At 42.7% G+C, this 24,501-nt stretch overlaps 1 protein-coding gene and 1 long non-coding RNA gene across 2 annotated transcripts in view; both read right to left on the bottom strand.

Moving 5' to 3' along the window:
- The window catches only part of RNF17 (ring finger protein 17), a 112,753-nt gene extending 105,572 nt beyond the window's left edge, over positions 1-7,181 (bottom strand). The window contains exons 1-2 of the mRNA XM_015120755.3: positions 7,002-7,181; positions 3,387-3,481 (exon numbers count right to left, since the gene is read on the bottom strand). Of these exons, the coding sequence (XP_014976241.2) occupies positions 3,387-3,481; positions 7,002-7,131 (225 nt within the window). The 5' untranslated portion in view covers positions 7,132-7,181. The remainder of the gene's footprint in view (positions 1-3,386; positions 3,482-7,001) is intronic.
- Positions 7,182-11,248: 4,067 nt separating this feature from the next.
- On the bottom strand, positions 11,249-18,348 carry LOC106994188 (uncharacterized). Its single transcript, XR_001440675.3, has 2 exons — positions 14,860-18,348; positions 11,249-13,226 (listed from the first exon to the last, which is right to left on the bottom strand). It is a non-coding gene; the product is annotated as an uncharacterized LOC106994188 (long non-coding RNA).
- Between the last annotated feature and the right edge of the window lie 6,153 nt (positions 18,349-24,501).

Raw genomic sequence — 24,501 nt, 5'->3', positions numbered from 1 at the left:
TACCAATTGTTATAGTCTCCCATTTTTGTGAAATATACATCTTTGGTGGGGAAGAGGATGTTCTTTCAAGGTTTCAAGTATCATGTACTTAAAACCATCGACTTGTGGCCATGTATTATTAATTTGGTTACTTTTAACAAATCTCACTGAACTGAATGGTATTTTAAGTCCCTTTTCCCAAAAAAATTGGGGTTTAAAAACTTAATTTCTATATACCTCCTAGTTCATTACACTTTGGCTTAGCATTTCATAATAAGAGGTTAATGCTATCATCAGCAGATTTGATGCAGGACATTTCTTCCAGATAGTTTAGGGAAGTACTGAATACACTGATTTAAAAGATTTTAAGTAAAAACTGCAGAAAGACTCTTAACTTGTAACATATATAATAAAGGTTTTCTTTTGCCCCTACAGCTTGTCATTTAAATTTTATTTATGATGGTGTTTTGCCTGCTTTTGTTGCTTGTAAATGAAAAACTGTGGTCACATTTAACAAGCATTTATTCTACAGTTTCTGATTTATATTTGATATGCTTAGCAATGCTTTCCTATCCAAGATTATACAATTATCTGTATTTCTTTCTAGTTTATATTTCTAATTTTTATATTATTAATATTTCCAATCATGGGATTTTAGCATATGTTAATTATCTATTGATTGGATGATTTATCCTTTCTTCATGGCCCAATGTATTTTAGACTCAGGTCCAAAAGTTAATAAAATGCCAGTATTTCTAAAACAGCACCTAGGTATGATCCTACTCTTGAATAAAAATCTGTCATTTTGCTGTGCAAAATTATAAAAAGATTAACCATTAACATCAATCAATAGCAGAGAAGGGATGTTATCAAAAACCATTCAACTATCAAAAATAAAGACTGTCAAATAAAAGGACATTCGCCCAAACTCAGAAATAAGAACAAAAGGATACCTATTAATCTTGAATGGATTTTAGGCTTACGTTTGAAATAAACAGCATTACCTAGGCGTTCGAAGTTAAAGATGAATTATAAGTCTAACGTGAATACAGGAACCTAAATCTTACTTTTTTGGGGAAGCTACCTCATTCAAATGTAATAAACTACATTCCTCAAATATTCCATAAATTCAGACTTCACTAAATTTAAACTAGATTCTTCCATTCTCTGAATATCTTATTCCAAATAAATATTAGGTAATAATACAAATCTAAAGTTTAAAAAGACTGGTAACAATTTCAGGAAGGTTTCTTGAATGACTTCTTTTAATAGGGCCCAGCTCACCAGTGTGTCCGAAGAATGCGAATATAGTCACTTGTCAATTACCTGGGCTAATAGTAGGTGGGTGAGGGGATGAGGGAATAAGAATGGAAGATGGGACAGGTCACTTATCTCTAAAAGTAAAAGGTTCTTAGAACAAAACTAGTCAATGATACAAAATAGATTTATCACAACTTTAAAATCAAAATTAGTATTTGTAAACACACTATTAACACTCCCACACATTATCCAAAATCCCAAAAATAATACAAGTATAATGATTTAAGAATATTAAATGTGAAATCATTTGCCAAGTCTTTTTTTTTTTTTTAATATTAGAACAGGACGGATATGGACACAGACAGTTCCAGCTGCCTCCTCCTTTCCTTTCCCTTCACTTATTCTTCACCCACAAGACTGAATCCATCAGGGATCTACCACCACAACCACAGGAGGGGGGTTCACTTCGTCTTAACCACATAGCCAGCCATGTTTAAGGAGCCCCACGTCAAAAAAAAAGGGAAGAGGTTAAGAATTTCCCACAAAATAGGCAGCTTCTAATATGTAATTTTTGGTTACAATTTAAACTTTCATTAATTACAATATATGGTTTGGGTTTTTTAAAACCATATTTAAGCTGCAAGCCAGTTCATTCAAACCTAAACAACGAAGGGTTATTTTAGTAGTCTGGAAGCTTAGAGAGAACTTTTACATAATTCAGATTTGATTCTTAGCAATCCTAGGAGATAAGACAGAGCAGGTATTATATCCATCTCACAAATGAGGAAACCCAGCCTAGACTGACAGAATAAGAACTGCATTCTAGGTCTTGTGCCTCCATAGGGTCTGCCACACTTCCACAGAAAATAAATGATACAAAGCCTTATCATCTGATTTATCCAGTAAAACATTAAGAATTTACAGCTTGGCTGGGCGCGGTGGCTCATGCCTGTAATCCCAGCACTTTGGGAGGCCAAGGTGGGCTGATCACGAGGTCAGGAGATCGAGACCATCCTGGCTAATACGGTGAAACCCCCTCTCTACTAAAATACTAAAAATTAGCCAGGCGTGGTGGCACACACCTGTAGTCCCAGCTACTCGGGAGGCTGAGGCAGGAGAATCACTTGAACCTGGGAGGTGGAGGTTGCAGTGAGCCAAGACTGGGTCACTGCACTCCAGCCTGGAGGACAGTGAGACTCCAACTCAAAACAAAAAAAAAAAGAATTAACAGCTTGAGTCAACTTGGCAGGAACATACTATATAAACTGAACTACACTTACAAGTGTATTAAATGAATAGGATATCAAGTAAATTGTATTTTACATCCTTAATTTGATCTCATTCTTATGGACAGATTTCAGTCTTAATGGAATTGGTTTTTAGTGCTTCTGAAGTAAAAATTTTAGGCAGTAGTTTTGCTTCTCTACCTTGTTATAGAATGGCATCTCCACAAATGTATATTTGATGACATACAAAGGTTGACGGGCAGGCAGAGTTCAAAATTTGCTGCATGGATTGGTGGGCAAAACAGGGGCTAGGGTTTTTAAAGGAATATACACCATTAAAATAAACAAAAGATGTAATTTTCCACAGAAGTCACCAAAGAATCAAAATATGTAGGCCAATAAGTGCATGACTTTAGCCTTTTATTTTTCCTGGTCACTTTAAACAATTATAAAATGGATAGAAAAAGTTTCATCTTTTGTTAGGTTTGCTTAAAGATTCAGCAGCAAAATGCAAGTTTTTAGTTTTTTGTTTTGTTTTTTTTGAGACGGAGTCTTGCTCTGTCGCCAGACTGGAGCGCAGTGGTGCAATCCTGGCTCACTGCAGCCTCCAACTCCCAGGTTCAAACAATTCTCCTGCTTCAGGCTACCAAGAAGCTGGGACTACAGGTGTGCGCCACCAGGCCCAGCTAATTTTTGTATTTTTAGTAGAGACGGGTTTCCCCATGTTGGCCAGGATGGTCTCAATCTCTTGATCTCTTGATCTGCCCGCCTCACTCTCCAAAAGTGCTGGGGTTACAGGCGTCAGCCACCATGCCCAGCCAAGTTTTTAATTTCTAACTAGCAGCATGTTTTACTACTGTAGTATCTTTACCATTAACATTAGGTTGTGATATGTTTCATCTGAAAAATTATAAAACTTACCTCACAATCAGGGCATACAATTGTGGTGCATTCTTCAGTCATTAACAAGCATAGTTCACAAAAAGCATGTCCACATTGAAGTTCACAGTGGTGACCTATTCATGAAATTCTTAATTATTATTTTGATGACTATTATTATTGCAACAGGGTCTTGCTCTGTTGCCCAGGCTGGAGTGCAGTGGCACCAGCTCACTGCGGCCTCCACCTCTGGGGCTCAAGGGATCCTCCTACTTCAGCTTCCCAAGTAGCTGGGACTACAGGTGTGTTCCAATACACCCGGCTAATTTTACTGATGAAATTCTATTGTGATTAAACTGCCCACGGTGTGTTAATGTTGAATGGGCAATACTGATCAAAGGGAAATTCAAAGAGGATCCTACTGTACAGGAAAAGATACCTACTAGAGTTTGAAATGGTTGACTTATTGAATATAAATCAGGAGTAACCAACTATTCAGGTCAGGAGGAAGAAAAATCAAGAAGAAAAACCAAGAAGAGCTATGTAATAGCAACTGCATTAATTCAGATAGCTATTTTGTACCTAGAATACTTTGAATCTGCCATATCTTATAATTATACAAAGTGCTCTGACACATTTTATTTTGTTATTTGTAAATATTACAGTTAAATGGGCTAGAGATGAAATAGCATTTTGGAGATTTGGTTAACTAAATGGTATAATCCAGACTCCAATCTAGTTCTGTTTCCAAGTCTAACATTCTACCTGACTGACCATACTGCCATCTACTACTTTATATTTCCCATCCTGTGAAGTGGTCAAGAAGGGCCAAAACGGTGGCCAAAATGAGACACTGGCAAGACCGTGCTCTTAGAATTACTTAAGACATTGGAAAGGCCAGAAGCCAGATGCTACTATTATCACACACCCACAACTCACAAACTTAGCATTTATGAAAGGAAATATCATAACTTGATTGAAAACCTAATATCATGATTAAATGCTCTAAGAATTTGAAGTTTAAGGCCGGGCGCGGTGGCTCAAGCCTGTAATCCCAGCACTTTGGGAGGCCGAGGCGGGTGGATCACGAGGTCAGGAGATCGAGACCATCCTGGCTAACATGGTGAAACCCCGTCTCTACTAAAAATACAAAAAACTAGCCGGGCGTGGTGGCGGGCGCCTGTAGTCCCAGCTACTCGGAGGCTGAGGCGGGAGAATGGCGTGAACCCGGGAGGCGGAGCTTGCAGTGAGCCGAGATCGCGCCACTGCACTCCAGCCTGGGCGACACAGCGAAACTCCGTCTCAAAAAAAAAAAAAAAAAAAAGATTTTGAAGTTTATAATAAACATTTGTTTTAGCTACATAATTTCAAAAGGCTGTCATTTTTTAAGTTTTGCAAGAAAACAAAAAGGGAAAAAAGCTAGATAAAAATCAGTCATCCAGGCCGGGCGCGGTGGCTCAAGCCTGTAATCCCAGCACTTTGGGAGGCCGAGACGGGCGGATCACAAGGTCAGGAGATCGAGACCAGCCTGGCTAATACGGTGAAACCCCGTCTCTACTAAAAAAAATACAAAAAAACTAGCCGGGTGAGGTGGCGGGCGCCTGTAGTCCCAGCTACTCGGGAGGCTGAGGCAGGAGAATGGTGTAGACCCGGGAGGCAGAGCTTGCAGTGAGCTGAGATGCGGCCACTGCACTCCAGCCTGGGCGACAGAGCGAGACTCTGTCTCAAAAAAAAAAAAAAAAAAAAAATCAGTCATCTTTTACTAGCAAAATAATTACAGAGTTCTTGCTGAATTATAATAATTGCATTAATTTTATTTATTTATTCATTCATTCATTCTGAGATGGACCACGATCTCGGTTCACTGTCAATTCCGCCTCCTGAGTTCACGCGATTCTCCTGCCTCGGCCTCCGGAGTAGCTGAGATTACAGGTGTGCGCCAGCATGCCTGGCTAATTTTTTTTTAATTTTTAGTAAAGATAGGGTTTCCCCATGTTACCCAGGCTGGTCTTGATCTCCTGACCTCAAGTGATCCACCCACCTAGGCCTCCCAAAGTGCTGGAACTACAGGCGTGAGCCACTGTGCCCGGCCTTGCAGTTATTTTATTTTTTAAAAAACTTTACAAGTTTCCCAGCCAACTGAAATACCTGAAACTTGCTTACAACCATGGTAAATTTTAAAGCCCTATTTAACTTCCAGAGATAACATCGCCAAAGAAATAAAAACACTTATCTGTTACTATAAAATTTCTGATACTGAATAACTCAAAATAACTTGTGGTATATTACACCTTAAAAAGCACTTTCAGGATTCTATACACATAACCACTACTTCTCCAACTTAGTTTTTCTAAGCATAATACTAATGTATGAAAGAAGTACTCATTTTAAAAGGTTGTGTTCTAGAACTTTATTCCATAATTCTAATTTCATTCAAAAATGGAGATTTTCTACGTAACGGTAGCAGTGATCAAACCCCAAGTAGGAGAAACTTGGTTCTCCACTGAAATCACAACTTTTTCTGCAGAGGCTCACATCTCAGAGTCCATCTTGACAAGAATGAGAAAACTGATCGAATGACCCTAACTTTTAAAGTATAAACAATTACACCAGGTAATATGAATTTTCAGTAGCTCCAGGTATTTTAAGTTACATTAAAATAACTTGAATCAGCTGGGCGCGGTGGCTCACGCCTGTAATCCCAGCACTTTGGGAGGCCAAGAATGGCGGATCACCAGGTCAGGAAATCGAGACCATCCTGGCTAACACGGTGAAACCCTGTCTCTACTAAATATACAAAAAATTAGCTGGGCGTGGTGGCGGGAGCCTGTACTCCCAGCTATTCGGGAGGCTGAGGGCAGGAGAATGGCGTGAACCCGGGAGGTGCAGCTTTCAGTGAGCAGAGATCGCGCCACTGCACTCCAGCCTGGGTGACAAAGCAAGACTCCATCTCAAAGAAAAAAAAAAACTAATAAAAAAATAAATAACTTGAACCTGTGATCACTTGAGTAGATTATAGATGAACAGACCAATAGTAATGCAGTGTTATTTTTCCCTTCACGTATAAAGACCAACACACACACACACACACACACACACACACACACACAAAACACAAGGTGCACAAAAGAAACTATCATTTTCCAAACAGTGCTTTAGGCCAATGTGAGCCATAATGTAAAAACAAACAAACAAACAAACAAAACCCCACAGAAACAAAAAAACGCTAACAACAAAATCCAAAACCATTTCACAGTGGTCTACTTGTTACTCCTACAACAAAAACTACACAAGAAAATCAACTTTCGTTCCTTCTTCATGACAAAACAATGGGCTACAACTTACGTCTACTTTTGCATGAACCCGCTAACCTGCCATGTGAGGGGTAGATTAAAGTCACCCAGGCCCCCATCCTCCCGGCTGGAGGGTCGATGAGGCCTGGATGGGGAAGTGGAGAAAGCCGTGAAAGGTGCCAGGTGCCGCCCTAACCAACCCAAACACGGCCCTTTTGGGGCAGCTGCAGGAGGCCTGTGACGCAGTTTCCGGGACACCAGGATTGGATGCAGCTGAGCAAGCCTCACGCGCCCACCAGCTCACCTGGCCCCCAGCCCTCCCTCCAGGCTGCCTCCCCGCTAGGTGGGCCCTTGGGTTCCTCACCGGATGCTCTGGATACCCTCCTTCCACACCTGGTGCACTGGATGTCAGCGGCACCCCAGTGCTGACTCTTCCTCCCCATCCGCTGGTAGGCAGACCGGGAAGGCCCAGTCTTCGAAGGCTCTGCCGCCATCGCTGTCTTCTTCTTCTGGAACAACCGCCGAGTGCTAGTCCCGGCAGCCCTCGCGGCAGCAACCAATCATTGGAGGCCAGCACCTGCAGCTAGCCAAACAGTGGGCCGGGAGGTTAAAGCCCGCCCCCAAGCTTGCTCCTGATAGGGCTGGGGCTGTTTTCCGTTATCCTGGGAGGTACCACTCCTAGAAGGGGCGCCTTGTGGCCGTTAAGGGCAGTTCACTTTTACATTCTACCCAAAGAGTCACCACTTTAGCGCCTTTAATCATCACAAATTAAAATGTCGCATATTATTACTTACATTGTAAGTGACTTTATAAATAATAATCATCTGTATTGAAGCAGTCCCCTTTCTCTATTATGTGTCAGGGCCAGAAGCCCTAAACCTGTGTGCTGGGGGTATCCAGGGCTTGGCTAATAGGAGCTGGAGTGGAGAAGCTCATCAGTAGCCATTGTTGGGGTAGATGCAGTGAACGCTTTCAAATTAAGGAGTGCTCATCATTACTAACTGCTGTTGAGCCTAGTAACATACAAGGCAGAGGGCCGAGAGTGGTTGGGGATGTTAAGAATGTATGAACTAACAGGATTCTGCTTGAGAGGTATATAACTCCATTTAAAAAAAACCCAGTAACTTCCGCCAAAATAGCTAAGTGTTATATGCCTGACGTGTGTTAGAGATAATAAGAATTACTGCCTTCTGGGCCGGGCACGGTGGCTCACGCCTGTAATCCCAGCCCTTTGGGAGGCCCAGGCAGGCGGATCACGAGCTCAGTAGATCAAGACCATCCTGGCTAACATGGTGAAACCCCATCTCTACTAAAAATAAAAATAAAAATAAAAATTAGCCAGGAGTGGCGGTGGGCGCCTGTAGTCCCAGCTACCCAGGAAGCTGAGGCAGGAGAATGGCGTGAACCTGGGAGGCGGAGCTTGCAGTGAGCTGAGATCGCGCCACTGCACTCCAGCCTGGGCGACAGAGCGAGACTCCATCTCAAAAACAAACAAACAAAAGAATTACTGCCTTCTGAAGAAATGAAGTCAGTATGGTCTACGGTGGTATGAAAAGTCTTCCTAGAGGATATAGGGTTTGCACTAGACCTTACAACGTAGGTAGTACTTACAGGAGTAAACAAGAAATAAGGGATTTGAAGAATAAAGACCACGTCAGCGAGGGAAGGTAGATGCGAGGGAAGGTAGACGGAAGACACAGTGGCTTCTTGAGAATTTAAACACCATTTAGCCAGAGTATGAGTTTCCTTAAAGTAAGCTTCTTTGGAGAGGTATGTCAGGGAAGAATTTCAGAGAATCTCGAGTGTCAGGCTGAGGAGTTTGAACTAGCAGTAGAGTGCATGACACGTTTTGTGAGCAAGGAATGAAGTAATCTGGTAGAAAGGTGGCAGGTGTATTTCAGACAAAACACCTGGAGGTGGCACAGTTGCCTTTTGCTGCTAAGAATAAAGCCTGCCCATATTCCTCATTTTCTTTTCTTTTTTTTTTTTTTTTTAAGATGTCGCCCAGACTGGAGTGCAGTGGTGCAATCTCAGTGCACTGCAACCTCTACTGCCCAGGTTCGAGTGATTCCCCTGGCTCAGCCTCCCACGTTAGTAGCTGGGACATCAGGTGCGCACCACCACACCCGGCTAATTTTTTGTATTTTAGTAGAGACGGGGCTTCACCATGTTGGCCAGGATGGTCTTGGATCTCCTGACCTCTTGATCCGCCCACCTCAGCCTCCCAAAGTGCTGGGATTACAGGCGTGAGCCACCATGCCCAGCCAAATGTAAGTTGTTTTTGATAGTGGACATCTATCAACTCTATTTCTTTTTTATTTTGCCTAGTCATGGTAAAGATGCTTGCTCCAAAAATCAATCTTTTCTTCTTTGGCTCACAGAACTCAGAGATACAATATACAAATACCATATGCAATGGTACTAAAATTTAGTGGTTAATCCCTGGTAGCTCACTAAAAGGGCTATCACTTCTTCAACCTTTGTGCTTTGTATTGGGTGAGGTTCAGGTTACTAAGTGCTCCGAGACAAACTGATCTCCTGTATCAGCTTCCAATTAGAACCTTCTTCTTACACCAGCCATTGATGTCATATCTATGGTGTATCTGTTTTTAAAATGTTTTTCAGATATCCTCATTATTATAACAGAAGTTATTAGTCATGATGCCTATTATCATAAAAAGTGTTTATATTATAGCATGATAACGCATGGAACAATTGATTATAAAATAAATATGGTAAAAACTTGAGGTGGGTGGTCAGAGACCAGGGGAATCAATAAAGAATAAAGGGCAGATGGAAAGAGGCAAAGAGTGGGGAATGAAATGATCTTCCTGGAAAGTTTTATTAATCCATTCTCACACTGCTATAAAGAAATACCTGGAACTGGGTAATTTACAAATAAGGGAGTTTTAATCGGCTCATGGTTATGCAGGCTTTACAGGAAGCATAGTGGCTTCTTCCGGGGAGGCCCCAGGCAACTTACAATCATGGTGGAAAGTGAGGGGAAGCTGCTGTGTCTTACATGGTGGCAGCAGGAGGAAGACCTCATGAGAACACTATCAGGAGACAGCACCAAAGGGGTGGTGCTAAACCTTTCATGAAGAATCCACCCCCATGATCCAATCACCTGCACCAGGCCCCAACTCCAAGGTTGGGGATTACAATTCCACATGAGATTTGGGTGGGGACACTAATCCAAACTATATAAAAAGCGAAACATCAGAGCAGGAGGGGATGTTTTATGTTCACAGAACTGCCCAACTAGAGAAGAGGAAATACAGAAAGCATTGTCATTCAAAATTTTATTTTGAGAACATTTATAGAAATACTATATAACAAAATATCCTCTAAAATATTTCTGCTCATAAATTTTTCCAACTATTATATGTTCTTTAAACTTAAGAATATTGTTGGCCAAGCACAGTGACTCATGCCTGTAATCTCAGCACTTTGGGAGGGGAGGCCGATGGATTGCCTGAGGTCAGGAGTTTGAGACCAGCCTGGCTAACATGGTGAAATCCTGTCTGTATTAAAAATACAAAAATTAACCAGGCATGGTGGCACACACCTGTAGTCCCACCTACTCGGGAGGCTGAGGCAGGAGACTTGCTTCAACCTGGGAGGCAGAGGTTGCAGTGAGCCAAAATCACACCACTGCACTGCAGCCTGGGTGACAGAGTGAAACTCCGTCTCAAGAAAAAAAAAAAAAAAAAAGAATAATATTGTCTTGGCAGAGTCCTGAATATGATTATATGTTTATTGAGTACAGTAGAATTTCAGCATGGGATTTATAGTTAGGAAGAATAAAGCGCAGATGGGGAGGGATGAAAGGTGTGAATCAAGGACCTTTCTGTATTTCTTTTACTTCCTTTTTTCCTAGAATCTAACACAGAAGATATGAATTCGCCATTTCATTGTGGAATACGGCTTTCATTCTTGTTCTGGAACATGGCAGCAATCATTCTTCAATTAGATCTAAATGATTGAATTGCAAGGTGAACTGTCTTGGTGGCTAATTCATCTTCCCTCATCTCCAGCACCCTCTTTTCCCAATATCAAGCCATGTTCTTTTGTAAGGAACTGTATCTACTGTCAAGTGGCCTGGAAATTAAGAGGTCCAGTGTGTCTTCCAAGTCCTTGTTTCTATTTGGTATCATGATGTCTTTCACTGCTACCCCACCGATCTGTTTTCCAAGGCTATACAGAGGAGGACTGCAAAAATGAAGGGAATGGCAGAACAATGTTACATATGGGGGAAGGCTTCGGTCGATTTTAAGTTATTCAGGAACTAGTTTTCTAGCTAATGGGTTGTCAAATTCTTTGCATCAGAAGCTTTTATCTGGTTGGTAGCTTTTAGGTGAGCTCTGTACTGACTAGCAATGGAAAGGGAACAGATGCCACAAGGACCTGCTTGAAAACCAACATCAACCTCCAGAAGTGGATCTGAGTGGTTTGATTTATGCCCATGACATACCCAAGTCTGGAGAAAGTAAGTTCAAAGGAGGACAAAAATGTATGTAAACTGAGCAATAAAGGAAAAAAAAACCCAACATAATTCAAGGTATACATTTTTTGGCTTTACTATGACTTCCACAGACACAGAAAACAAGGAAGAATTATGATCAATTTATTTGATCAGCTCAAGAAACTATATTTTTTCATATAGTCAATTTTTAATCTTTATTTTAGCAGACAATATGTGAGTAATTTCTTCTACTAATAATTTCTGCTATTGATAAAGTTTATGCTAAACATTTGATGTTTCATATATTCATATATTACTTTTTGGCACTTACTAAAAATGTCACCAGTTGGCTAATGTCTGTCAGAAAATCTTCCCTATTTTTATGACATTATATTATAAAAAGTAAAATAGATATTTATGTGTGACTTTACCAATCAAAAGCATGATATTAAATGGGTAGATTCAGGAAATGAGTTAAGCTACTGAAGAGAGAAGATACTTATTTAATGCCAGTAATTAATTCAATACACAGAAAATGACTAAATTCCACAACTATTTACAACATTAAAATAATGTAAATTGTTACTTGTAAGTAATAGCAAAACATGTTGAATAATGGTGATTTCAAATGTTTGCTTTGCATACTATTTTAACTAGGAATGACTTTACCTATAACCAAAATATGACTACTGAAGGTAAAACAACATAATTATCTAAACCTATATAGCAATACTATAAAGCAATATTAGACCCATGAATAAAGTAATTTGGCTCCTTGTGGGCATTTTTTTATGACCTGTAGGAACACCTTATAAAGTAACCTAGAAAGGAAAATGTGATTAAATTCTATTGCATTTGACAATTAATAGAACACCTTGTCCAAAGTCTAGGCAGAAAATTTCAGAGACAAAACTTTTCAGAAAAACAAAACTTAATCCTTTGCAAAAACTTTCAGAAGTAAAAAGCAAGTATTTTCCAAAACTCTATCAGGGTGAATTCAACATAAAAGAGCTTAACTAGGTTTCAAGATGCAGAGCTAGAAGGATCACTGATGTATTCCAGTATGGAATTTATTACATATTTATATGTTCTTGCTTAATCTATTCAAGGGCTTTCCCATAAACATATTCTAAAATATTGAACAACTCATATGTTCCAATCAGTGTGAATAAGCTACCAATTTGGGAAAATTTGTAATCTTGGTGAGACAAACTCGTAACTACTGCTAGTGGCAATACCTATTGGTGTAATCTTTTTTGAGAGTAAGCTGACAAAACGTTTAAAAAGACACAGCCATGTTCATTCCCACTAATTCAGCAATTTCAGCTTTGAGAATACTTCCACAGGAAATGATCAAAAACCAAACAAAAATGAAAACTATATCATAACAGTGTTTATTGTTTATAAAACAGAAAATAGGAAGTAATTTAAATCCATATCAATCTGTAACTGGCTTAGGAGATCACAGTATATCAATCTGAGAAACATAGCAGTCAAGTGGAAAAGGACAAATAGAGATGTTATATATCTATATAGGGAAATGTAGGTGATATACAAGTGAAAACAGCATAATTCTAAATTATATGTAGTTCTCAGTATATGCAAATACTAGAATGTAATTATGTAACTATATAAATTATATATGGGAAAAAAGATTGAATAATGCAATCTTTTTTTTTTTTTTTTTTTTGACAGGGTCTCACTCTGTCACCCAATTTGGAGTGCAGTGCCGCCATCATGGCTCACTGTTGCCTGGACCTCCAGGGCTCAAGCTATTCTCCTGCCTCAGCCTCCCAAGTAGCTGAGGCTATAGGCACAGGCCACCACACCTGGCTAATTTTATTTTATTTTATTTCTGCAGAGATGGGGGCTCACCATGTTGTCCAGGCTAGTCTCAAATCCTGGTCTCAAGCGATCTGCCCGGCCTCGGCCTCCCAAAATGCTAGGACTACAGGTATGAGCCACCATGTCTGGCAGCAATCTTTATTGAATAATACAATTGTAGGTAGGAACAGGGATGACTGTTTTTACTCCAAGCATCATATAATGTTGTGGTGGGAGACGTATACTTGTCTCCTCAGACGTCTTCTGATTGCATACCACCTTCGTGCACAGCACAAGGTCCTGAAAGAAAATGAAACAAAAGCACACAGAGATGCAGAGGCAAGAAACAGAGAGGCGCTGCTTGCCTTTCTAAAGGTGTTCTGATTCTTTACATGTGAGACCTGGCCTGCATGTCTAATCTTGGGGTCTGTGAAAAAAACAAAAGCAAAACCAAAACTCTTACGTCCTTATGAATTCCTTTAGTTTGTCTTAGACCAGTTTGAACTGGATTAAACCAAGAACCAAAACTAAGACAGGTTTAATAATTTCTTTTTTCTTTTCTTCTTCTTCTTTTTTTTTTTTTTTTTTTGAGACAGTCTCGCTCTGTCGCCCAGGCTGGAGTGCAATGGTGCAACCTCGGCTCACTGCAAACTCCACCTCCCAGGTTCAAGTGATTCTCCTGCCTCAGCCTCCTGAGTACCTGAGATTACAGATGCCTGCCACCGAGCCCAGCTAATTTTTGTATTTTTAGTAGAGACGGGGTTTCACCAGATTGGCCAGGCTGGTCTCAAACTCCTGACCCCAGATGATCCACCCGCCTCAGGCTCCCAAAGTGCTGGGATTACAAGCATGAGCCACCATGCCCGGCTAGTTTTCATATTTCTGTCACAATCTTTAACTTGTGTTTTTTAAAAGAATCTGTACTCCATTGTACTCCAGCCTGGGCAACAGAGCAAGACTCCATCTCAAAAAAACAAAACAAAACAAAACATTTTTAATGGGGGACAAGATCCTCTATATTGATTTCATTATCTACTAAAAAGCCACAGTGGCCTAAGAAATTCCATGTATAACACAATCCACAATCTTTTGCTCCACAAATGACCCTTCTACTCTAGCTTAATTGGTCTTATTACCCACAGATATCCTCAGACCCATCTCAGGCCTAGAATTGCCTCCATCTCCTCTCCCTCAACTCCTTGTCTTTCTCCCAGGCAAGCACAGTTCATGGACTGACTCAGTCCCAACGTCCCTGGCCATCAGGTAGGGTTTCCCCCTCTGCCTCTCCAAGCACTAACTGGCTCTCCTGCCCTTTGAGCACCAAACTATTCAGCACTGAAGTGTCTCTTTTAATACAGGTCATGTGTGATTAAGTACCAGGAGGTAAATTGTTTATTAAGTACCAGGAGGCCACGTGTTTCCAGAGCCAAACACAGCATCCCACACTTAGGTTCTCAATACAGAGAAGAACTTTTAGTTCATTTCTTCGGTTACATCCCCTATTCTTCTTCACGTGAAAATTTTAAAAGGGATCACAAATATTAGTCATCTGATTTATGATGCTTCAGAAGTTCTATTTTGCCAGAATCTTCTTTTTTAGCATCAACATTGTAATTATTATCTTCTTGGTTAGACTGGAAAGTCTGATTGGAGGGCCCCTTATATCATCAGTCACATCCCCAATCCCTGACACTCGTTAAGGAAAGAAATGTCCCTTTCAGATTTGACCTGCATGCACAGTACTTCTTGCCCAAGGAGAAGAACATATCCGGGCAGTGCCTGGGCGAGGGGGAGTAGCATGAGATGATGGGGGCTAAGGAGGGAGAGTGAGAGGGCAGAAGCCAGATTAAGTAGGGCCAGGCAGGCCACACCAAAGATTCTGGAAATGGGAAATGGCTAAAGGTCTAAGCAGGGAACCAACAATCCAACTTACATTTAAGACTACTCTGGCTGTCATCTGGAGCAGGGGTCCCCCACCCCTGGACCAGTATCGTCCCGGGCCTGTCAGGAACCTGGTTGCACAGCAGTAGCAAGCATTACCACCTAAGCTCAGCCTCTTGTCAGAACAGTGGCTTCCATCCACAGTGCAGGACAAGGCAGCTGCAGCCTCGGCGGGCCGTCTGTGTTCCTCCAGATGACATCCTTTAATTATCTTGATGGCCAAAGACTATCTCTTTGTGAATATATATTAGAGTTTCTTGATCCCTTCATCTGTGGACGGGCAGTAGATAAAGCTTTTAGGAGTCCATATGCCTGAGATCATGCAGTGTGGGACTTTCTCCACCAGGCTCATTTTCTTGGACCTAATGTCCTCTGGGTTTCTCCATGTGGCTGTGGATGACAGGATTTCCTAAAGCTTTATGACTGAAGCATATTCTGTGTGTATCTGTATGGCAGTTTCTTTATCCCTTCAGCTGTGGATGGACAGGGCTGCTGTACATTTGGCCTGTGCTAATGGCCATGTGGAAGTGGGGACTCTCCTGGTGAACTGAAAATACCACATTGACATTGGTGACAAACAAAATGGGACGCCTTTGAGAAGGTTGTACATCGCCAGGAAGAGATTTGTGGCATCATTCTGCCGGAACGTGGATATCTACGGCAACACTGCTCTCCACTGTGCTGTCCTATAATGAGAGTACATTCCTGGTAGAAAAACTACTTTCCCGTGATATGGATATTGAAGTGCTGAACAATGATGGAAACACACCACGTTTACTTGCTGCAGTTTGCAAAAGACAGCAAATGCTGGAATTTTTGGTGACAAGCAAATGTACATGCTGTTGATAGGTTGGGAGGAACAGTCCTCATGCCTGCTGTACATTATGGCTCATTAGGTATAGTCGGCATTCTTCAACAAAATATTACTGTCTTTATTCAAAATATGTACGTACAGACAGCAAACAATTATGCAATTTCTGGTGCTTTGACTAGCATTCAACAACAAATTTTGCAACATAAAAAAAGATACTTGAAAATGGTCTTCAAAATGACGATCCAGAAGCATCTAAGAATGCAAGTTTGAAAAAAGGAGGAGCAAGTGTAGAAGATTCAGGGAGTTCTGACGAATCTGCATTAAGTATTTCAAAGAACTGTGTGTTGATTCATGCCGTAAACTAGATAATGAAGACTTGACTTTTACTACCAAGTAGTATAACCCTGAGACTGCTTCAGAGTCTTTACTTGAACCTTTATATAAAAAAGAAGAAAAAATATGGTAAAAGGAGAAGGGCCTCCTGTAAAACATCTTTCCTTGAAGCCTACCACTGAAATGGAAAAGTCTGTTGTGAGGAATGCAGTAAAAAGAAAGGATGTACAAACATCTAGAGCAGAACAAGACTTAGAAGTGACTTCAGAGGAAGAACAAGAAAGGCCTGAGAAAAGTGAAAATAAATAACCACAGGTTGAAGGAGGAAGAAGCACAAAAGTAAAAAAAAAAAAAATAGAGGTATCAGAAAACCTATATAATAGTACATCTGCTGACGATGATGGATCAATGCAACAAAGACAAGATGCGAAAACCTACCATCAGCAATTTCCTAGGAAGGAGAAAGTATGACAGGCCTGCAAAGAAAGCATCAAAAGAAAAAGGTCAAAAAGCGAACACATTTTAGGGATGGCCTTGATGACTTAATTTGGCCGTCTGAACAATACAAAATTATCTGTGAGAACTTCTTGTCTCATGGAGTTTACTTTTTAGGGTATTGAATTTAATTCCAGCTTTAGAAAGTTGTTCAGTAACTAATTGTTATCTTTTAACTCAAAAAAAAAAAAAAAAAAAAAAGTGTGCCAAAGGACCTAAGCCAAACACAGCATCAAATAAAGGAAAGCGAGACTATTAGAGGAGCGGATATCTCAACTACAACATGAAAATCTGTTGCTTGAACAGCAACTAGATGGTGCTCATAAGAAAGGGGATAATGAACAAATAGTAATTAATATCCAAAGCTGCTGTTTCGAGAGTGAAAAAGAAGGTCTTCTAGAAGAGAAAAATAAGGAATTAATCAATGAATGCAATCATTTAAAAGACTGTTTCAGTATAGAAAACAGAAATCAGAAGGAGAAGTAAGTATCAAGAAAAATAAATATTTTCAAGCTTCCAGAGAGAAAATTTAAATATTTGGTTATGGCTACATGTTGAACCTAGTTGAATATAAAAATAAGTAGATGAAAAATATGTTTACCATACTGTATAATTCCATTTACATGAAACATCTGGAATACACAAATGTATAGAGACAGAAAGTAGATTAATGTTTGCATAGGGCTGGGGCTGGAAATGTGTAGTGACTGCTAATGGGCATGACGCATCTTCTTGGAGTGATGAAAATGTTCTAAAGTTGGACTGTAGTGATGGTTGCATGACTCAGTAAATTTACTAATAATCTTTGAACTGTATGTTAAAAGATAAATTCTATAGTATACAAATCATGTTTCAACAAACTCTTTAAACCAAAAGCCAAAACTAAACAAACAAAAAGGAATGTTAAAGAAATCTCTGACAGGCCACAGTATGCCATCAAAATTATGTCACATGAATTATAAATTATATTTTATAATTTTATTTTTTCTGAACTAGAGATAATCTGAAGAAAAAAATTAATGAGAATTTTCACACCAGAGCAAAACCAGAAATGATAGGTCAATGAAAATGAGCTTAAGGCAGAGTCCCTTATGAAAAACAGAGCAATTGGCCAGGCACGGTGACTTCGGGAAGCCAAGGCAGGTGGATCACCTAAGGTAAGGAGTTTGAGACCAGCCTGACCAACATGGTGAAACCCCGTCTCTACCAAAAATAGAAAAAAACTACCTGGGCGTGGTGTCACACGCATGTAGTCCTAGCTACTCGGGAGGCTGAGGCACAAGAATCATTTGAACCTGGACAGCAGAGGTTGCAGTGAGCCAACATTGCACCACTGCACTCCAGCCTAGGTGAAAGAGAGAGACTCCACCTCAATAAAAAAACAAAACAAAAAAGAGCAATTAATAACAAACTGGAGGTCCAGCATTTCCTCGCATCCTTTTGTCTGGCCATCAGCTTTTGGGTTCTCGATAATGGAAGTTTTCTCTGAGTTCAGTTTCTCTGGGTCCAACTCAATGATCTCATATTCCTTTTGAAATGAGGTATATAGTCAAAAGCTCATTGCGTGGGTTAGACATTGTTTTTTAACTGCAAAGAGAAAAAGAATAAGGGAAATTGATTCTAAAATCTTAAGCAATTGTTTTACTCAGAAAGTTCTAGACCAGCTGTGTTTGGTGGTACACACCTGTAGTCCCAGCTACTTGGGAGGCTGAGGTAGGAGAATTGCTTGAACCCGGGAGGGGAGGTTGCAGTGAGCCGAGATCACACCACAGCCCTCCAGCCTGAATGACAGAGTGAGACCCAGTCTCAAAAAAAAAAAAAAAAAAAAAAAAAAAAAGAAAAAAGCAAGTTCTAATGTTCTAATGTTTGAACTGTGCTGCTGCCTTCTTTTCACCTTTCTGCAAGTCACCTGGAATCTCATATATTGCTGAGAATATCAAATCAAAATTGAGTAACAATAGGTTCAGTAATTTTAAAAAATTCCCTCATATCAAATGTTGTGCAAAAATAGATGAACTTAAGGGAAATAATTTTAAGGTGAGCAAGGTACACTTCTCTTCCAGTACATTTTAATTTTAAAAGGAATCTTGGCTGGGCGCAGTGGCTCATACCCATAATCCCAGCACTTTGGGAGGCTGAGGCGGGTGGATCACTTGAGGTCAGGAGTTCAAGACCAGCCTGGCCAACATGGTGAAACCCTGTTTCTATTTAAAAAGTACAAAAAAATTAGCTGGGCATGGTGGCACACTACCTGGTGTGTACCTCCCAGCTACTCAGGAGGCTGAGGCAGGAGAATTGCTTGGACCTGGAAGGCAGAGGTTGCAGTGGGCCAAGATCACGCCATTCGTTGCGCTCCAGCCTGGGCGACAGAGTGAGACTCTGTCTCAAAATAAATAAATAAATAAATAAATAAATAAATAAATAAAATAAAATAAAAAATAAAAACCTTTTAGTTCTTATTACACTTGTGAGGAACAAACCCTTGGCACAGATTGTTGCAAAACACTTATCCCTTGATATGTTTTGTCCTGTATCTCCACGGAGACATTTCAGTCTCACTGCAAGTCACCTTACCATTTTACTCGTGAGTTAAAACCAAATGAAAACACAAAAGGATGCAAATTAAATCTGCAAAATAAGAGATTACCAAAATAAGGCCGGGCGCGGTGGCTCACGCCTGTAATCCCAGCACTTTGGGAGGCCGAGACGGGCGGATCACAAGGTCAGGAGATCGAGACCACGGTGAAACCCCGTCTCTACTAAAAATTACAAAAAAATTAGCCGGGCGCGGTTGTGGGCGCCTGTAGTCCCAGCTACTCGGGAGGCTGAGGCAGGAGAATGGCGTGAACCCGGGAGGCGGAGCTTGCAGTGAGCCGAGATCGCGCCACTGCACTCCAGCCTGGGCTGGGCGACAGAGCGAGACTCCGTCTCAAAAAAAAAAAAAAAAAAAGAGATTACCAAAATAATTAAATTACGTGTGAAAAGGCTACACTAAATCCTTTTTGTTGTTGTTTTTGTCTTGAACAAGCTTCTGCCACCACCGGCAGTTACAGCTAACACACTTTTGTAGATTTTCTATTCAAACCCATTTCTAAGTCACCGGCTATCTAGGCTACGAGCCGCATGTGCCCCAGGTGTAAATCAAACGAAGCCTTAATTACTGCCACTTTTGATCAGTATCTAATTCCACCTTCTACCCTCATTAGCCGAGGGCTGTGGCTCCACTTGGTTGTGGAGAGGTTTCCCAAAGCCACAGGGTGTCATGATAATTCAATTCGGGGTGAATAATTCAAGGACAGGGGTGCTTTCTTTCGGGACCCTGACCCTCGCTTCCTGCCTGGAATCCAGAGCTGCGTGGTTCGCGGGCTGGAAAGAAAATGTTAAAGCCCAGATCAGTGCGGACGCGAGAGGCAGGAGACATCAGGTCTAGCCCGGAGCGGGAGGAAGGCCCAGCAGACCCGCCCCGGCAGCAGGGCCAGGTCCGACAGTGGCTCCGACGCCGGTACCCGGCCGAGGCTTCCCTCCTTTCACCTGAATCAGGCTGGGTAGGGCCCTGGGGCCTCGGTTTCCGTACCAAGAACAGCTTTAGTCAGCCGGGGGCTGCCTTTAGAGTCGCTGCGGCTTCCACCTTCTCTCCCGAGGTTTGTGCGTCCCGGCTGGAAACGCTGCGTTGGGCCGCCAGGCAGGCAGTTTGCGCGCAAACCGAAACTCAGCTAAGGGCCGTTCCATGGCGCGCGCCTAGCACCTGCTCGCCCAGAAGGGAGCGCGCCTGTCTGCCGCAGGGCGCCTCGCCCCGCCTCGCCCCGCCTCGCCCCGCCTCGCCCCGCCTCGCCCCGCCTCGCCCCGCCTCGCCCCGCCTCGCCCCGCCTCGCCCCGCCTCGCCCCGCCTCGCCCCGCCGTAGCTAAGGCCCCTGCTGTGCGTGCGCGCCGGTGTGACCCGCGTCAGCGGAGTTTGTGAGGTCCCGGGGACCGCATGTACCTTCAGCCGTCCTCCCTTCACCCGCACGTCGACACAGTGTCACCTCCTCAAGCCACAGGGTACTGAGTCTAAAGCACAGGGCCGCCCCATGCCCCTCTCCCGAGGGTCGCTCTGCCTTGCTCCATCTCACTTCAGGGCCCCAGTCGCCCCTGATCCAGGCCTGCCTTCGGGAGCTCTGTTGTGGGCACCAAGGAAGAGCAGCACAGTGAGAGGATGGTTCCAGGGCATGGGAGAGGCCCCTGATCTCTAGGATGTTCTGGCGCCAAAAGGAAGGCAGGACGCGAAGATAACAGATTGTCTAAGCAGCTGTGTTCTCTGGAAACAGGATCGGAATTGGGCAAAGCACACCCCAGCTGGCGTACCGAAAATCAGTTCAAAACCCTATGAGATAAGCTGTGCGTTCCTTCAGTGCGTGTACCGCAGCATAAACGCGCACTGCGAGCTGGCGAGGCCCAGCGAGAGGCGCAGACTGCACTGAAGAGGGGCGGGAGCGGCGCCGCGGGCGCTGTCCCAGCAGTAGAGCCCTGGGGCGGGGTCGCCGGCCTGCTCGGCTCCGTGCTGGGGAAAAACTCCGGTCTCCGCAGCTCGCCCAGAGCCCAGGGCTGGCGGATGGACCCCCTCCATAACCACCGCACGACCCCCACCGCTACCCCGCCGCGCTCCGCCGCAGCCAGTGCCCCCACGCCCGTCCCCTCCTCCGGGCGAAAGCCAACGGCACCCATTGGTCGCCTGCGGGCTGCGAAGGCGGCTTTCACCGCTGCGCGGCGCACCCGGCCTGGGAACGAGGCCTCTCTCTGCGAGGAACCTGAAGAGGTCCAGTGTTGGGACTGGGGGACACGTGGGAGAGGCGCCCAGGGGCTCAGGTCGCCTGTCCCCGCCTCCCTGCTCTCCCCACGCGCAGGAGGGAGCGCAGCTCTCTGGGAGAGAACGAGGGCCTTGGCCTGGCTTTCCAAATTCAGGAAGGAGAAGACCCTTCCCTGCCCATGATGACCCTCACGCCAGTCTCCACCAGCTTCACCAACGCCCGCCGGCACCTCAAGGAGAACGCAGTGACGTGGGACCCGCACAGCAAGGACCAGGAGGACGGAGGCCTCTTCAGCAGCGACACTGAGGGCAACCCCGAGAAGGCAGAGATTGACCCGGAGGAGCATCCATCTCCACAAGACCAACAGGCACCATGGCGACCACAGCCCATGCTCCCTGCGCACCCCCGCACCTCTCCAGGCTTCTCTAATCTCAGTCGGGGTCCAGGTGGACTTGGCATCCGGAGCTGTGCCTGGAAGTGCCCGGGCTGTGGGCCATGGCCTGGTCTCCCGGGAGAACTGGATCAAGTTCACACATAACAATATTAACCTTAAATGTAAATGGGCTAAATGGTCCGATTAAAAGACACTAACTGGCAAATTGGATAAACAGTCAAGACCCATCAGTATACTGTATTCGGGAGACCCATCTCATTTGCAGAGACCCACATAGGCTCAAAATAAAGGGATGGAGGAAGATCTACCAAGCAAATGGAAAACAAGAAAAGGCAGGGGTTGGCCGGGCGCGGTGGCTCAAGCCTGTAATCCCAGCACTTTGGGAGGCCGAGATGGGCGGATCACGAGGTCAGGAGATCGAGACCATCCTGGCTAACAAGGTGAAACCCCATCTCAACTAAAAAATACAAAAAAATAACTAGCCGGGCGAGGTGGCGGGCGCCTGTAGTCCCAGCTACTCGGGAGGCTGAGGCAGGAGAATGGCGTAAACCCGGGAGGCGGAGCTTGCAGTGAGCTGAGATCCCGCCACTGCATCCCAGCCTGGGCGACAGAGCGAGACTCCCTCTCAAAAAAAAAAAAAAAAAAAAAAAAAAGAAAAGGCAGGGGTTGCAATCCTAGTCTCTGATAAAACAGACTTTAAACCAACAGAGCTCAAAAGAGACAAAGAAGGCCATTATGTAATGGTAAAAGGATTGATTCAATAAAAAGAGCTAACTATCCTAAATATATATGCACCCAATACAGGAGCACCCAGATTCATAAAGCAAGTCCTTAGAGACTTACAAAGAGACTTAGACTCCCACACAACAATAATGGGAGACTTTAACACCCCACTGTCAACATTAGACAGATCAACGAAACAGAAAGTTAACAAAGATATCCAGGAAATGAACTCAACTCCGCACCAATCGGACCTAATGTACATCTACAGAACTCTCCACCCCAAATCAACAGAATATACATTCTTCTCAGCACTACATCACACTTATTCCAAAACTGACCACACAGTTGGAAGTAAAGCACTCCCCAGCAAATGTAAAAGAACAGAAATTATAACAAACTGTCTCTCAGACCACAGTGCCATCAAACTAGAACTCAGGACTAAGAAACTCAATCAAAACCGCTCAACTACATGGAAACTGAACAAGCTGCTCCAGAATGACTACTGGGTACATAATGAAATGAAGGCGGAAATAAAGATGTTCTTTGAAACCAATGAGAACAAAGATACAACATACCAGAATCTCTGGGACACATTTAAAGCAGTGTGTAGAGGGAAATTTATAGCACCAAATGCCCACAAAAGAAAGCAGGAAAGATCTAAAACTGACACCCTAACATCACAATTAAAAGAACTAGAGAAGCAAGAGCAAACACATTCAAAAGCTAGCAGAAGGCAAGAAATAACTAAGATCAGAGCAGAACTGAAGGAGACAGAGACACAAAAAACCCTCCAAAAAATCAATGAATCCAGGAGCTGGTTTTTTGAAAAGATCAACAAAATTGATAGACCACTAGAAGACTAATAAAGAAGAAACGAGAGAAGAATCAGATAGATGCAATAAAAAATGATAAAGGCAATATCACCACCGACCCTACAGAAATACAAACTACCATCAGAGAATACTATAAACACCTCTACGCAAATAAACTAGAAAATCTAGAAGAAACTGATAAATTCCTGGACACATACACTCTCCCAAAACTAAACCAGGAAGAAGTTGAATCCCTGAATAGACCAATAACAGGCTCTGAAATTGAGGCAATAAATAATGTGTATCAACCAAAAATAGTCCAGGACCAGACGGATTCACAGCCGAATTCTACCAGAGGTACAAGGAGGAGCTGGTACCGTTCCTTCTGAAACTATTCCAATCAATAGAAAAAGAGGAAATCCTCCCTAACTCATTTTATGAGGCCAACATCATCCTGATACCAAAGCCTGGCAAAGACACAACAAAAAAAGAGAATTTCAGACCAGTATCCCTGATAAACATCAATGCAAAAATCCTCAATAAAATACTGGCAAACTGAATGCAGCAGCACATCAAAAAGCTTATCCACCATGATCAAGTGGGCTTCATCCATGGGATGCAATGCTGGTTCAACATATGCAAGGCTGGTTCAACATATGCAAATCAATAAACGTAATCCAGCATATAAACAGAACCAAAGACAAAAACCACATGATTGTCTCAATAGATGCAGAAAAGGCCTTTGACAAAATTCAACAGCCCTTCATGCTAAAAACTCTCAATAAACTAGGTATTGATGGGACGTATCTCAAAATAATAAGAGCTATTTATGACAAACCCACAACCAATGTCATACTGAATGGGCAAAAAGTGGAAGCATTCCGTTTGAAAACTGGCACAAGACAGGGATGCCCTCTCTTACCACTCCTATTCAACATAGTATTGGAAGTTCTGGCCAGGGCAATCAGGCAAGAGAAAGAAATAAAGGGTATTCAATTAGTAAAAGAAGAAGTCAAATTGTCCCTGTTTGCAGATGACATGATTGTATATTTAAAAAACCCCATCATCTCAGCCCAAAATCTCCTTAAGCTGATAAGCAACTTCAGCAAAGTCTCAGGATACAAAATCAATGTGTAAAAATCACAAGCATTCTTATATACCAATAATAGACAAACACAGAGCCAAATCATGAATGAACTCCCATTCACGATTGCTTCAAAGAGAATAAAATACCTAGGAATCCAACTAACAGGGATGTGAAGGACCTCTTCAAGGAGAA

Source organism: Macaca mulatta, chromosome 17 (assembly GCF_049350105.2).
Source record: "Macaca mulatta isolate MMU2019108-1 chromosome 17, T2T-MMU8v2.0, whole genome shotgun sequence".
NCBI classification, from domain to species: domain Eukaryota; kingdom Metazoa; phylum Chordata; class Mammalia; order Primates; family Cercopithecidae; genus Macaca; species Macaca mulatta.
The sequence above is the reverse complement of the archived record's forward strand: the minus strand, read 5'-3'. Positions and strand labels throughout refer to the sequence as shown.